Genomic DNA, 14972 nt, shown 5'->3' with positions numbered 1-14972 from the left:
TAGGTGAAGGAAAAAATGGGTTCCCATGTGCCAAAATTAGGACTGGAAAAAAAAAGAAAAAGAAATGATTACGGTATTATAGCAGACATGTTATCATGCATGGGCCGTACCCTAACATCTGGGGGTTGGCTGGCTGGCATCACCCCCCCCCCCCCCCCCCAAGCATGGAGACGAGACCTGGTTCCCTTGCCAAGGGCTTGGCAGGACAGGCCGGGCAGGTGGTGCGTCTCCAAGCAGCTGAACCTGGTCGAACTGGCTCTTCTGGGGAGAGAGCGAATTCCCTTGGGTACTCCTATTGGTAGTGTGAGTATTCTACCTTAGGAAAGTTTGTTGGGAAGTTTGTCTGTACGTAAATATGCCCTGTTTCTCGTTTTCGTTCTTGCGTCCCTCGTCAATTCATGGTAAATATCTGCGATTAGAATCGTTGGTTTGTTTCCAAGATTAGTGTAGGTACTGGCTGTCGGGCAGGGAAATGCCATGTATGTTATGATTGCAAACTTGTAGAGGATAGTAGTGTTTCAGATGACCAAATGTGAGCAATTTGCAATAAGAAATAGGGAAATTTTGAATACCGAGATACAGTCATAGATATTGCAGGTGTATAGAGTACCACATTCAACAGCTGTTTAGAAAAAAAATCAATGCCTATATTTTTACAAGCCAAATGAATACAGTGAATACAAAGAGAAACAGACAATTCAGTATTTTGTTCGATAACGTTCAAACTTAACGCACTCTCACAGTGTTGCCCCATGTTATAATGTACTTTAGATTACAAACTCAGCTGGAAATGTTCCATTAGAAATATGAAGTGTCGTGTAATAAGGATAACTCACCTCTAGATTTGATGTTTGCGGCATTAGCTGTGGAAATTATCTCCAGAAATTCAATTCTAGGTGCTGAGGTCGGCGGGAAATCCAATTAACTAAGGCATCGGACACCCTCTTTGCTGTCATATATTTTGCCCTTTCTCTATGAGTCGTTAAGAAACTTTATACTACATACTATGATATTTTATATTCATTCTGAAAAAATGAATTTAGAATTATTATACAACTTTCCTCACTTACTTACAGAAGATCCTCTGTACAATTTTTTGTGAATATAAAAATTCGCCCACGTTACCCAGTCGTCCATCGACATATAACTTAAATATGAAGATTAAAAATTCAGTAATTTTTCTGTAGCTCAAACTATTTAAATGAAAAATTCTTGGCTCTTTAAAAGCGGAAAATAAAAGCTTAATAGAGATAAAAGAACTGTAATAGGAATCCTGGGCAGCGAGAATCGAGAAAGATGTGATAGAACAGTTGAGCTCCGATTTCAGTGGCAATTACCTAAATTCATCGTATTAATACGTCAGTACCCCGGGTCTCCTTAGGTCTCACACTTGGAGAACCTATCTACCTACCTACCTACCTACCTACAAGCACGTACGAGGAGATGTTGCCATTATGGGAAGATTGGCGCGTAGCGCTCACCGCGAGTGAGAAAAGGGGTTGGGGGGGAGGTTGGTTGGTGAGTGGCTCACCCGGACCCCGAGCGTTCCGCCCCCATGACGCAGCCCCTGAATGGCAATGAGGCCAACTCCAAACTCCAACTGTAAATATTAAGATACAACTGATTTGCATACTCAAATTTCCATGTACGTTTTTCTCTCGGCTGTTGACGGGACTTGGATTACGCTGGGTATTCGAGGTTGTGTGTGTGTGTATATATCTGCATGTGTGTGAGTGTGAGTCAGGTCAAACTTCAACCCATCGTACCCGTGAGATGTACCGTTATACTCAAGGGTCGTGCCGTCGTGCTCAAGGGTCGTACAGCCGTGCTAAAGGGTCGTACAGCCGTGCTAAAGGGTCGCACAGCCGTGCTAAAGGGTCATACCGTCGTGCTCATGTCCTAGCGTCGTGCTCAAGGGTCGTAACGTCGTGCTCAAGTGTCGTACAGTCGTGGTCAAGGGTCGTACCGTCGTGTTCAAGGGTCGTACCGTCGTACTGCTAATTGGTAGGGTACATTTTCTGTTTGTGTGGTAATTACCTGCTACTTATCTATTCTAGTGGTTAGATTAATTTATGACATTATTTGGTTCAAAGGATACAGTACAACTTGGAATTCTTTTGAAACTGTTTTTCTAAATATAATTCAAAAGAAAAGCATATATATATATATATATATATATATATATATATATATATATATATATATATATATATATATATATATATATATATAAAGTTCTTGAAATACATATATTTCTGTACTTTTTACGAATACTATGTACTACCACCTACGTGAGACGAAGGGTATTCGAGTACAATTTGCAAATGAATTCTATTTCATCGACATCCATCAATCTTAGAGAAATTCTTCTTCTTGCAAAACCATCGTTTGGGAGATTTTCCGAAAATAATTAGTTGAAGGCGGCGGAGACCAGCTGGACTCGCGATGCCCCGCGCCAGAGGGAGGGAGGGAGGGCTTCATTTGAACCGACTCCACTCACGGCTGCCTGCCCCGCCACCATCAACCACCCGCCTCTTTTCCACTGGTTCTCCCCCATCTTCGTCTCTTGTTTCCTCTCCTCCCGACCACCTTCCAGGTCTCTTCTTCTCTCTCTCTCTCTCTCTCTCTCTCTCTCTCTCTCTCTCTCTCTCTCTCTCTCTCTCTCTCTCTCTCTCTCTCTCTCTCTCTCTCTCTCTCTCTCAGCTTGTTACACTTTATCTCACTCGTCACCTGCTGAAAACTCCCTTTTGCAAACACATAAAAGCGTTCAGTGCTTTAGGCTTGGGTGCTTGCGTAGGAAAACGTTTTGTATATATATATATATATATATATATATATATATATATATATATATATATATATATATATATATGTGTGTGTGTGTGTGTGTGTGTGTGTGTGTGTGTGTGTGTGTGTGTGTGTGTGTGTGTGTGATGAAAAAAAAAGTTTATAACCAGAGGAAAGAAGAATAGTTTCCTCTCGTTCCAGGTCATAACCGTCTCCCGTTATGACTTCATTTCCAATTACCAGTAATTTGGACGTTTATGTACAGTGCGTAGGCTACCTCTGATGTCTGGCAAAGGGTAATAGGGAAATTATTATATAAAGCAATACGCCCAGCAGTTGATTTTTCAAAGTGATATTGAGACCGTTACATGGCTCTCAGTTGCTAGCACACTACCGTGGCATGGATGGTGTTTCGCTCTGGTCAATATTTCGCGAATGTTGATTTGAAAAGAAAAGACTCGATTCTCTACCCGTACAAGTTGATGTGGAACCAAGCTGTGTATTTCTTCGACCAGTCAAGTTGTTTCTAGATGTGCCCCTCAGGGCAACGTATAAGAACTGCTGATCTGGTCATTACGAAGATATTCGTCCATTCAGCGAATTCTTGAATTTGCTTCATTTTCCGGCCATTTATTGTTCTTCTAGTGTTTTCTTTTTTGTTGAATATTAGACACACTCACTTCCCGTATGTATAATATTCGCATCACTCACCGCAGCTGTTGCTCCCTTACTTTACACTCTTGTTACCTTGCTGTGTGTTTCCCTCTGTTTCCGTAGAGGGCATAATATTCGCGCGTCGACGGAATCAAGACTGAGTGCTTTCAGTCGTTCCCCTGGATGTCTGAGTTTTTTTCTGACAGTCAGCAGTGCCAGCTGCTCGTCTTCTTCCACATTCTCAGACTAAGATATTATCGTCAGCCAAACAATAGTGTTGCTATGTTTTATATTCACTGATTTCTTTTTTAGTTTAAGTATTCTTGTGTGTTTAAAGTAGAACGTTTTTCTATTCTCTTTCAGGAAGAGGAGGTAAAAGAGCATCCCGTTCGTGTAGCTAGGGTCACTCAGTCCTCAAGATGACCTTAGAGGGACCTGTTGGTTTTCCTGAAGGAGAGGTATGTTATATTACTTCTTCAGTAGATGATCCTCTGTAAAAGGGTAGAGGGAGGGAGGTGTTGGAGTGGGGTCGAGGGGTGATGCCATGTAGGATCGCTGGGGAGTTGTAGAGAACAACTGAAACTGGTTAACAGATTTGATGTTGTGGGTGAGGTGGTGTGGCGTGGGGAAAGGGGTGGCGTAGCGTGCGACGTTGACATGACCGGGAACCCGGATGTGCACCTATGTTTGTCTTTCCATATATAGCGAATTTCTCTATCCAAAGGAGTTCACATTTCCCAGCTGCTGGAAGCCGTTGTAGCCCTAGGCTGCAGAAGCCTCTCAGAAGAGATACAGGATAACTCTTGCTGAGACATTGGAATGAATGAATATAGTAGAACATTTGATGTTCTTTGATGGGTAATGGATGTACAGCTAGGTTGCCATTCTCATGGCCCAGGTTCGAATCCTGGGTGTGTAGAGGTATATATATATATATATATATATATATATATATATATATATATATATATATATGAGGTAAATAGTGCGAGGGAGTTCAAGACTAAATCCGTGGGTGTGTGTGGTAGTATTCCTTCAGACGAAGATATAAATAACATACAAAGTCTTGGCATAGACACGACCCAGCTTGGCCTCCAGGGCTGCTGACAGTCTCTTACCACTTGAACAGCCAAACAACATACCACAATAATGTCTCCTCTCTCGTAAATCCCTTGAAACTGACGTAAATTTGCCTCAAGTAAATGATGGAGAGGAGAAGCAATTCATTCTCATATTTACGCAACTTGATAACCAACTCGTTTCAGCCATAATGGACGAGATGAATGTAGTTTTTCCAAGAACTCGGGAGGTTTCAAGGTCAAGATTCTGATTAGAAATTTTTGAAACGATGTTTCCGCGGGTTGTTTCGGTGGCTTGGTGATGATGTCACGGACGACGAAGGGTGTGTTCGATGAGACATAAGTTCAGTTTGATGATCTAGGTTCGTGGAAGGTGACCGTCTTGGATCCTATTCGAGGAGACATAAGTTCAGTTTGATGATCTAGGTTCTTGGAAGATGACCGTCTTGGATCCTCTCTCACCTGCCAGAGTTAAATGTTGATCCCCTTGATATTCCGGTGATAATGGGTTTCCATGTTGTAAATCCTGGGGTCAGATTCATCCCCCTACCAGAAGAGTCTCTGGGGGTCGCTAAGGAACTTGCGGGGGAAAAAAGAATAATCGTATTCGTTTTCACTATTTCTTTTCAAAATCCACCCGGCCGAATACCGTTGTATATAACACTGCTAATGATTTTTTCGTTGAGAAATTTGATGCATTCACACGATATCCCTGAAAGTAAATGTCACACATCAATTATGTCATACATCAAGAAAAAGTCAAAATAAGGATTTATATGCATATAAGGCTGTTTCCTACGAAGTATTTCATGTAAGAAATAACTTTGACAAGACGACATTTATTTAGAATAATCGAACATTGTTTTTCGTGACTGTAAAGTCTTCCACTGCTCAGTTTTGTTGACCATTTGGGAAAACATCACCATTAAGGTTTCAAAATGGCCCGTTGAAATAATGTACATATGACAACGCCCTAAAAACACACCGTTTTGTGTTATAAGCTCGACTGTTCTGTCCTCGAGCACTGCTTACGACCCAAGAGCAGTGGTACAGGGTCGTTACATCATGCTCAGGGGATACAAGATAAATATAGATACACCAACTTGGATAATATAATTATAGTATGGTTGGCTGCGTGCTGCTCTCCTGAATTATCGTACTCGGGCACCACGCCCATGACCAACGGTCTGCAATAAACAGCGTGTTGTATGGAATTGTAATTTCCTCTTTCTTGTTTATCACTTTGAGTGCGAACACGGTAAAACATTGTCCATAACGGAGCTAAACTCAGTTTAACGCTACGATGACCCCGAGCTTTGAAGGTGGTCATCACACCATACGCGGTGTTGCCAGCGAGACATCCTATATTATTTTCGGACAGGGTGTTTGTCTCGTATGTATTTCTCGCGTTTAAGCCCACTGAGTACGACAATACGACCCTTAACCACGACGGTACGACCCTGGGGCACGACGATTTGACCCATGAGCACATCGGTATGACCCTTCAGCACGACGGAACGACCCTTGAATATTAAACGACAGCACGACCTTTGGGCACACGGTACGACCCTTGAGGAGGATGGTACGATCCCTGACCTGACCATCCATTTCATTTTTTTTTCCGTCCACATATTTTAAAAAGAAGTAAGAGGAACTCATCGGTCAAAAGTATAGAAGCGAAAGGTCGACTGACCAGCAAACGGAAGAGAAATTAAGAAGGCTTTGTTATGAACAAGCCGAACTGTGTCCTCCAATATCTAAGTCACGAGAAAGATAAGAGCAAACACACACTTTACAACATGATATACAGCCTCTGACGACACACACACACACACACACACACACACACACACACACTATATCTCCTCTACAAATATACTTAAGTTACACAACGTAATTCCTCTTAAGCAGTATCCCAAGGAGCAAAAAGAGTCTCGTTTACAAGAGAGCGAGCGCAGTTATATATATATATATATATATATATATATATATATATATATATATATATATATATATATATATAGTGTGTGTGTGTGTGTGTGTGTGTGTGTGTGTGTGGCTTTCTCGTACTATACCTACGGGAGGTTTTGACCTTCATGCAAACTTACCTTTGACCTTCATTTTTTTTTTTTCTTTCGTCGTCTTAACACGTAAGTAAACAAATACATAGACTCGGCGTAAATCTGAACGAACTAAATTCGCCGCTCTCACTTCACCATCAACCAAGCAAATAACCAAGTAATCCCGAAGACCTTCACGTTCCTGCAGCTGTAGCCTCAGACATCTTGTGTACTTGATTACTATGTGTGTGTGTTACAGAGTGTTTTACACTCGCGTTGCCCTGTCTCTCAACCTTGTACATATGTACCGTGTCTTTACTCTCGTGTGTTCACATGTACCGCGTCTTTACTCCACACACACACACACACACACACACAGAAATGGGATTGCCTGCAGGCCGACTTACTGCACCTAGGATTCGATCCCTTTCGGGTCCAACGTCGGGCGGGCCCATAATAACTATGTTTAATAACGCTGACCACCACACCACGGAGGGCCCTCTGTGTCTGTTTTTTTTTTTTTGTTTTTTTTTTTTTGTGTGTGTGTGTGTGTAGAGCTCTACTAGGTTAAATTCATTGACGTCACGGTTGCCACAGACGGACATAGACAGACACACAGACTTCACAAGACAAACTGAATCTCTCTCTCTCTCTCTCTCTCTCTCTCTCTCTCTCTCTCTCTCTCTCTCTCTCTCTCTCCACCACCACAGATGTGTTGACGAGGCAGCCCAGATAACGAACCGGCAAGGCCTTCAACTGCCTCTCCTATGAAATATTAATCCTTCATCAAACCGCTTATACACTATTCACTACAACTGCTGTTTAAATTTATATGAAAGGCTTTGAAATTTTGTTCACTGTTTCCATCCATTCTAAAGATATAACACACACACACACACACACACACACACACACACACACACACACACACACACACACACACTCCTCCATGATACAGTGGGTAGCATTGCGACCCAATAATCTTGCAGCCAGCCCAGCTGTTGTTACTCCTCCCCTCTCGGGAGGCTGGTCAGTGAATTCGTACCTGCATTATATTGGGATATATATATATATATATATATATATATATATATATATATATATATATATATATATATATATATATATATATATATAGATAGATAGATAGATAGATAGATAGATAGATAGATAGATAGATAGATAAGGTCAGTACACGGAGCAACACGAATGTTAAGCTCTCTCTCTCTCCCCATAACACGGTAATAGTAATCGCCTAAAACAACAACAGAAAATCATTGAATTCAGGAGAAACGACTCCGTTTCTCCCAAGACACTGGGCGTTGTGTGGAGTCCCGAGGCTGTAAACACGAGGGACTGGGCCCCCAACACCTGGCCATCCCTGGCATCTCCCCGCTAGGGAAGCTGTCCTCTGTGTGTGTGTGTGTGTGTGTGTGTGTGTGTGTGTGTGTGTGTGTGTGTGTGTTCAACAAGCGCCCCCTTTTGAGTACGAAGGTACGATCTTCGAATCCGACATTACGACCCTTGAGTGCGACGGTACGACCCTTGAGTACGACGGTACGAACCCTTGGACAGAACGTGACAACCATTTAGTACGACGGTACGACCCTTGAGTACGACGGTACGACCCTTGGACAGAACGTGACAACCATTTAGTAAGACGGTACGACCCCCCTTAACACAGAGAGGAATCATATTTTTTCTGGAATCATTCGATTATTTTACTTAATCTGCCTCAAACTTCAGCCTCAGCCGAACTTGTTACGCAGGTTTACTGTGGTCTTTCACTTGCTGGGTTTCATTATGGTCCGTCTGACGCGTGTGAAATGCACGAGAACACAGTCGGTATATATATATATATATCATATATCAAGAAATTTTGGGTGGGTTTCTGACGGTTTGGAGATATATGCAAATGATGGTCTGCTTTGGGGACAACGGATATGCAGACACAAAATTTGCAGCGAAAGCAGTTGTGTTAAGTACGATTTAAACGCTGCAAAGGCATCAGATCTATGTAAATCAGTGTTGTTAGCGTTCGACATAAGTACATGAAAGTTGAAGCGGTAAATATAAGCTGCAAGATGAGAAGAGACACGTAAATGAAAGTTGCATCAAAAATGTGTAAATGGCTCTTGCAAGAGAAACAGGTATATGTACATAGAATGAAACCAGAGTTATGTAAATAAAAGTTGAATTAGAACAAGATATATATATATATATATATATATATATATATATATATATATATATATATATATATATATATATATATATATGTAAATGAAACATGATTACAGAAATACGGGTATACAAGTTCCAATTAAGCCAGGGATGAATATAACAACTGATGTAAATATGAGTAAGAGACTTGGGTATCATAGTTGATTCAGACATGTGAATATAACATTTTGAAGGAACTAGAGATATTTTCGTGTAAAATTCACATTGATCCGGGGGCATGTAGATGTAAGTTGCAATGGGACCAGAGATATTTAAATTAAGGTTGCAGAGTAGACAGAAATTTGTGAATAAAAGCTTCATTTGACCTTAAAATATATAAATTCAAGTTGCAAGGGGAAACTGTCACACGTAAACAAAGGCAAGAGGAAGAGAGGGGCCCTGTGACGAGGATAAACTTCGGGAGGTGCCCCGTAAGAAGGATAGGCAGCGGGCGGGGCCCCCGTAGCGAGGATAGGCTGCCGTAGCGAAGTTATTAGGCCGCGAAAGGGCCCTGTAGCAAGGATAAACTGAGAGAGGGGGGGGGGTCCCGCAGCGAAGATATATAGAGGAAAGAACCCTTTACCGGGGATAGGCTGAAGAAAAGGCCCCTGAGTTAGGATAGAAAGAGGAAAGAGCCCCTTAGCGAGGATAGGTAGAGGAAAGGGCCCCATAGCGAGGATAGGTAGAGGAAAGGGCCCCATAGCGAGGATAGGTAGAGGAAAGGGCCCCATAGCGAGGATAGGTAGAGGGAAGGGCCCCTCAAACGGGATTATAAGACTACTCACCATGCTGCTTAGTGCTGCTCAAGGAAGAAGTGCCATATGATGCAACAGACGATACACAGGAACACGAAAACGAAGATGATTATTATTATGATCATCCATGCCTCCATTTATCGCAGTTTCTCCTTCTTCCTCCTCCTTTATCATCTAGTTGCCGGTTCTTCCCCCTTCGTCTCGTGTACCTGGGCATGCTACGCCAAGTGTATGGTTCGAAGCCATTTGGTATTTATCTATATACCTGGAACTCTCTCTCTCTCTCTCCTCTCTCCTCTTGATGTTCACAGTAATGGCCTGACTAGCACATTTATTCACTGATTTTATTTTCCTATATTTTCTCTCGGCACTTTATTCTTTTCAGTAACACTCTTTTTTTTCTTGACAACACTCAGTTCTGTAGATAAGATTATTAAATGTACTGATAATGGGGTTATTATTCAAAGGAGGGACCCTCAGGTTATAATGATAATATGATTTAGAAATCTGTGGATTTGTATATGTATATATTTTTTTATATATATTGAGAGAGCGATAGATAGATAGAGGGTACTTATGACAAGATTTTGCCAGAAGGCAAGGCAAGCGCGTAGTTCTCACCGTAGAAAAAAGAAATAGTGAGTTAAGAAGAATGCGTCTTGTGAGTTACGTGTTGTCGAGTGTCAGGTGTGAGATGGAAGGTTGTATGTTTGTGGGTTGAATGCCATCAGACCGACGTGTGGGTGAGGCAGAGAGAAAAGACTGGGAACATGCGCCAAAGCAGGAGAACTTGACAGCCACTGAAGTGCTGGCCCACTGTGAAGCCGTCATTAGCGCTTCCGAGACCCAGGCGTGTAGAGACAAAAGAAAATGGGCAGAGGTTCGGTACCACTCCTACCACAAGACGCTAACCGCTTGAGCACAACGGTACGACCTTAAGCACGACGGTACAACACTTTGAGCATGACGATACGACCTTTAAGCACGACGGTACGACCCTTGATCATGACGACACGACCCTAAAGTACGACGGTACGACCCTTGAGCATGACGGTACATTTGAGCACTACGATACGACCCTTGGTTATGACGCTACAACCCTTAAGCACGGCGGCACGACCCTTGAGCCTGACGGTACGACCCTTGGCTATACTGGACTGGCCTTTGACCTGACCTAAACTCAAAACTTAACCCACTTGCCCCCCAGTCCGCAGTGTTGGTTCTCTTCCCCTATTCTGAAGGTATTACTCCGGGTTCTGCTGCCGGTAACTGGAAGCTTGTGTGCTGAAGCACGTAGTACTTTGCAAGCCGTTAGCTGTCAAGGATGAGCCTTTATGATGACGTGTTTCTCTCCCTATAGTCAATCATTATATATGTATGTATATATATATATATATATATATATATATATATATATATATATATATATATATATATATATATATATATATGTGTGTGTGTGTGTGTGTGTGTGTGTGTGTGCCAACAAACCAGGATGTGTCACGTTGTCAAAAATGATATAAAAGAAAAAACGAAAGGGAGAAATTCCAAGCGAAGATAATAACAACGCCCTCCCATCCCGGCCTGTATATACCATTGTGTTTGTAGTGTCATCGTCATGTTTACACGCAGATATAGAGTAAATGTGCCGTTGCAAAATATGTGCCACGCGTCCAGGGGATGGGTGGGGTCGGGGGAGAGAGAAAAAGGGAAAAACTGCGCCATAACATTTTGCAGAGACTAAAACAAAAATCTATAGTTAATGCGACTTTGTTACTATTAACAGAAGAGGTTGACCAGCACCAGCAGGATTGGGTAGACTGTGTGTGCTGATGGTAAATACCATTTGTCGTGAAGACTCTCTCTCTCTCTCTCTCTCTCTCTCTCTCTCTCTCTCTCTCTCTCTCTCTCTCTCTCTCTCTCTCTCTCAGCCAGAGAGTAGCCAGCCACCCTTCTCCTCCTCCTCGCCCCCCTCCCAAGACCGAACACCTACCTCCTCATCCAACCTTCATACAGACTCGAACATCCAAAAGAAAAAAAAGATGAAAATGATAATAAACTTTTTTTGTTAATGTATTTCGTCATCTTAGCTGACTTTTAACATTCTATTTTTTCCTCCTCTACTAAGCCATGTATCAAGAGGCGTAATGGATCCCGAGAGGCATTTGAAGATATGGTAAAGATCCATCGGGAATTCATAACGAATTCGTTGTCTAGAGACTTTTCGAATTAGAGACAAGCATACGAGTCTTCAGAAGAGCTTTCTCCCAACAGTTCGTAGATGTTATTGGAACGACGGGCGTAAGGACTTGAGCCTGATATTAGACTTAGCATTGAACACTTCAGGTCGTAATGACCCAGTAAGACCACCAGTTTCTCGGGCTTCAGGTTTATTGAAATATGCCTTACGTGAGGACTGGATGTTTTGCAAGATCGTGCCAAGCCACACTGCCAACAGCACGACCAGATGGCCGATATCACCTGCATAGAAGACACGGAGTAACGTCTTTAAGGGCCCCGCGGACAAATATAGATAAATACACATTTACGGAGGTGATGACTTCCCCTTGACAACACAGGTCATGACACAAGGGTCAAAGGTCAGAAGAGGCCAGTGTCAAGGCCATCGTCGTCCTTGTCAAGTCTGTCTATGTCCCTGTCAAGTGAGAGAGGATCAACGTGTCAAGTGATAGAGGATCAACGTGTCGAGGGAGGATCAACGTGTCACGTGAGAGGATCAACGTGTCGAGGGAGGATCAACGTGTCAATTGAGAGAGGATCAGCATGTCAAGTGAGAGAGGATCAACGTGTCAAGTGAGAGAGGATCAACGTGTCAAGTGACGAAGGATCAACGTGTCAAGTGACGAAGGATCAACGTGTCGAGGGAGGATCAACGTGTCAAGTGAGAGAGGATCAACGTGTCAAGTGAGAGAGGATCAGCGTGTCAAGTGACGAAGGATCAGCGTGTCAAGTGACGAAGGATCAACGTGTCAATTGAGACAGGTTCAACATGTCATTCATCCGTGTAATCTTTACCGCAAAGGCAAGGGTCATCAGCGTAACGCACGCGTCAACCACCACGCAGTTGCAGTAAAAAGATGAGCCAATCCGTGCGAGAATTTACTGACATAGGCCGAACACGGAGGCAAGAGGTGAGGGGAGGGAGACCTCTAGTGGATGACGATCAAGTTAAGCTTAGTTTGGAGTGGAGGTAGGAAGTAGAGAGATGGATGGAGAGAGATATAGTAAGGCGCAGGTTAGAGGTACGTTTCGCTCTGGAGAGACAAGGAGAGACAAGGCGAGATTGTTCTTGAGAGAGACCTGAGCGCGGTCGTTGCAAATGCAGTTGTGTGTGTGTGTGTGTGTGTGTGTTTACAGTTGCTAATGTTACCCCGTTTTCTACAACGTGTGTTTAGGGTCTCTCTCTCTCTCTCTCTCTCTCTCTCTCTCTCTCTCTCTATATATATATATATATATATATATATATATATATATATATATATATATATATATATATATATATATATATATATATATATATATCAGGATCCTGATCGCTTCGTGAAGGAATCCTGGTGTGTGTAGTACACATGCCAGCGTACTGGATGTTTTGTCCTTTACGTCAACTGTTGTGAGCGTTGCCGCCTCCAGCGGTGTCTCCAGGTGAGGCCCGATGTTCTCCTTGTCTCGCGAACTAATTTGCGTTTCATTTTGCTTCTTGAAGAGGGAGGGGGAAGAAAAAAAAAAAAAGAAAATTAAAGACGATATCTCTTGGGTTGGTGTTCTGTTTGGCAACACTGGCTGGCCGTTGGATCGCGGTGGTCCGTTGCGTTTTGGTCGAACTGGGTCATTTGACGGTTAAGATCGCGCGCTATGCCATTTTTTTTTTTTTTTTTGTTGGTAACATTGGTGTCACTTGGTTAAGGTCATTCGCTCTGTTTGGGAACACATTTAGAGGATCCGCTGAGTGACGTCACTCCTCTATTTGGAGAGGAGGGGAAGAGAGGAGGAAGGTAGGTAGGAGGGGTGGGTATGAGTAGGAGGTGTATGTGTGTGTTTGTGAGAGAGAGAGAGAGAGAGAGAGAGAGAGAGAGAGAGAGAGAGAGAGAGAGAGAGAGAGAGAGAGAGAGAGAATATGGAGGGAGATAGAGAAAGGGAAACAATAAGCCAAGCGCTTGGAAAAAAAAATGGTAAGGGAGGATGTAGGTGGAGAGGCGTTATGCATACAGGAGACGTGAATAAGGCGATCCCCGGCAGACCGGGGGGACAAGTAATATTCCTGCATTATACACGAGAGCTGCCATCTGCTTGTCCTAATTAGCCAGCACCACCTGCGGCAGATGGTGGCCGGCTTTCCGCCGCCCCCCTGGGCCATCTGCCTACCCCGGTTCGGCCCCCTGAGAACCAGCTGTCTCTCATGGATCTAACTGGGAGTAGGTTACCAGGTGGTCGATAACAGGAACCATCTGCCAATCCTGGACACCACGGGGAGCCACCTGCCAACCAACCACCTGGACACCCCCTGAGAACCATCTCTCTCTCTAGATAGATAGATAGATATATAGATAGATAGATAGATAGAGAGAGAGATAGATATATTCCTATGAGTCCACGGGGAAATGAAACGCGATAAGTTCCCAAGTGCACTTTCGTGTAATGATCACATCATCAGGAGAGATACGAGAAAGAAATATAAGTCAGTTGATATACAACGAAGAGACGTAGCTAGGATGCCATTTGGTGTAATATATATATATATATATATATATATATATATATATATATATATATATATATATATATATATATATATATATATATATATTATATATATATATATATATATATATATATATATATATATATATATTATATATATATATATATATATATATATATATATATATATATATATATATATATATATATATATATATATATATATATATATATATACGCTGAGTTCCAATCAGTTTAGTACACTTGTGAAGATAGGTCCGTAGAAGGGAAAAAACCGAAGGAAAACGTATGAAAACAACAGCAAAAAGAACCATTAACTCAGGGTTGACAAAAGGCCGTAAACAAGAGACATCGACTCACAATGGGGGTAAATAAAAGCTAGTGGCGCTTACTAAGCGGTAATTGGGAATGAATTACTCGACTCCCCCGCTCCTGATTCAACCGTTCCTTCCCCCGCCCCAACCCCCCACCCCCGAAACCCCCCTTCCTAATTCCCGCCTCTCTCTCTCTCTCTCTCTCTCTCTCTCTCTCTCTCTCTCTCTCTCTCTCTCTCTCTCTCTCTCTCTCTCTCGTATAAAAGTGTCGGATTATTTTCGATCTTTTACGACGCCGTTAAGGTGGGCCCAGGTTGCCTCCAATGGTCGGAAACCAGAGGATTAGGAAAAAAAAAAAAA

General features: G+C 42.5%; 1 protein-coding gene across 2 annotated transcripts in view; it reads right to left on the bottom strand.

Moving 5' to 3' along the window:
• The window catches only part of LOC139760589 (uncharacterized), a 307108-nt gene that overhangs the window by 280624 nt on the left and 11512 nt on the right, over positions 1-14972 (bottom strand). For both annotated transcript variants that reach the window (XM_071683962.1, XM_071683963.1), the window contains exon 2: positions 9589-9976. In XM_071683962.1, the coding sequence (XP_071540063.1) occupies positions 9589-9591 (3 nt within the window). In that variant the 5' untranslated portion in view covers positions 9592-9976. The remainder of the gene's footprint in view (positions 1-9588; positions 9977-14972) is intronic.

This window comes from Panulirus ornatus, chromosome 37, assembly GCF_036320965.1.
Source record: "Panulirus ornatus isolate Po-2019 chromosome 37, ASM3632096v1, whole genome shotgun sequence".
NCBI lineage: Eukaryota > Metazoa > Arthropoda > Malacostraca > Decapoda > Palinuridae > Panulirus > Panulirus ornatus.
The sequence above is the reverse complement of the archived record's forward strand: the minus strand, read 5'-3'. Positions and strand labels throughout refer to the sequence as shown.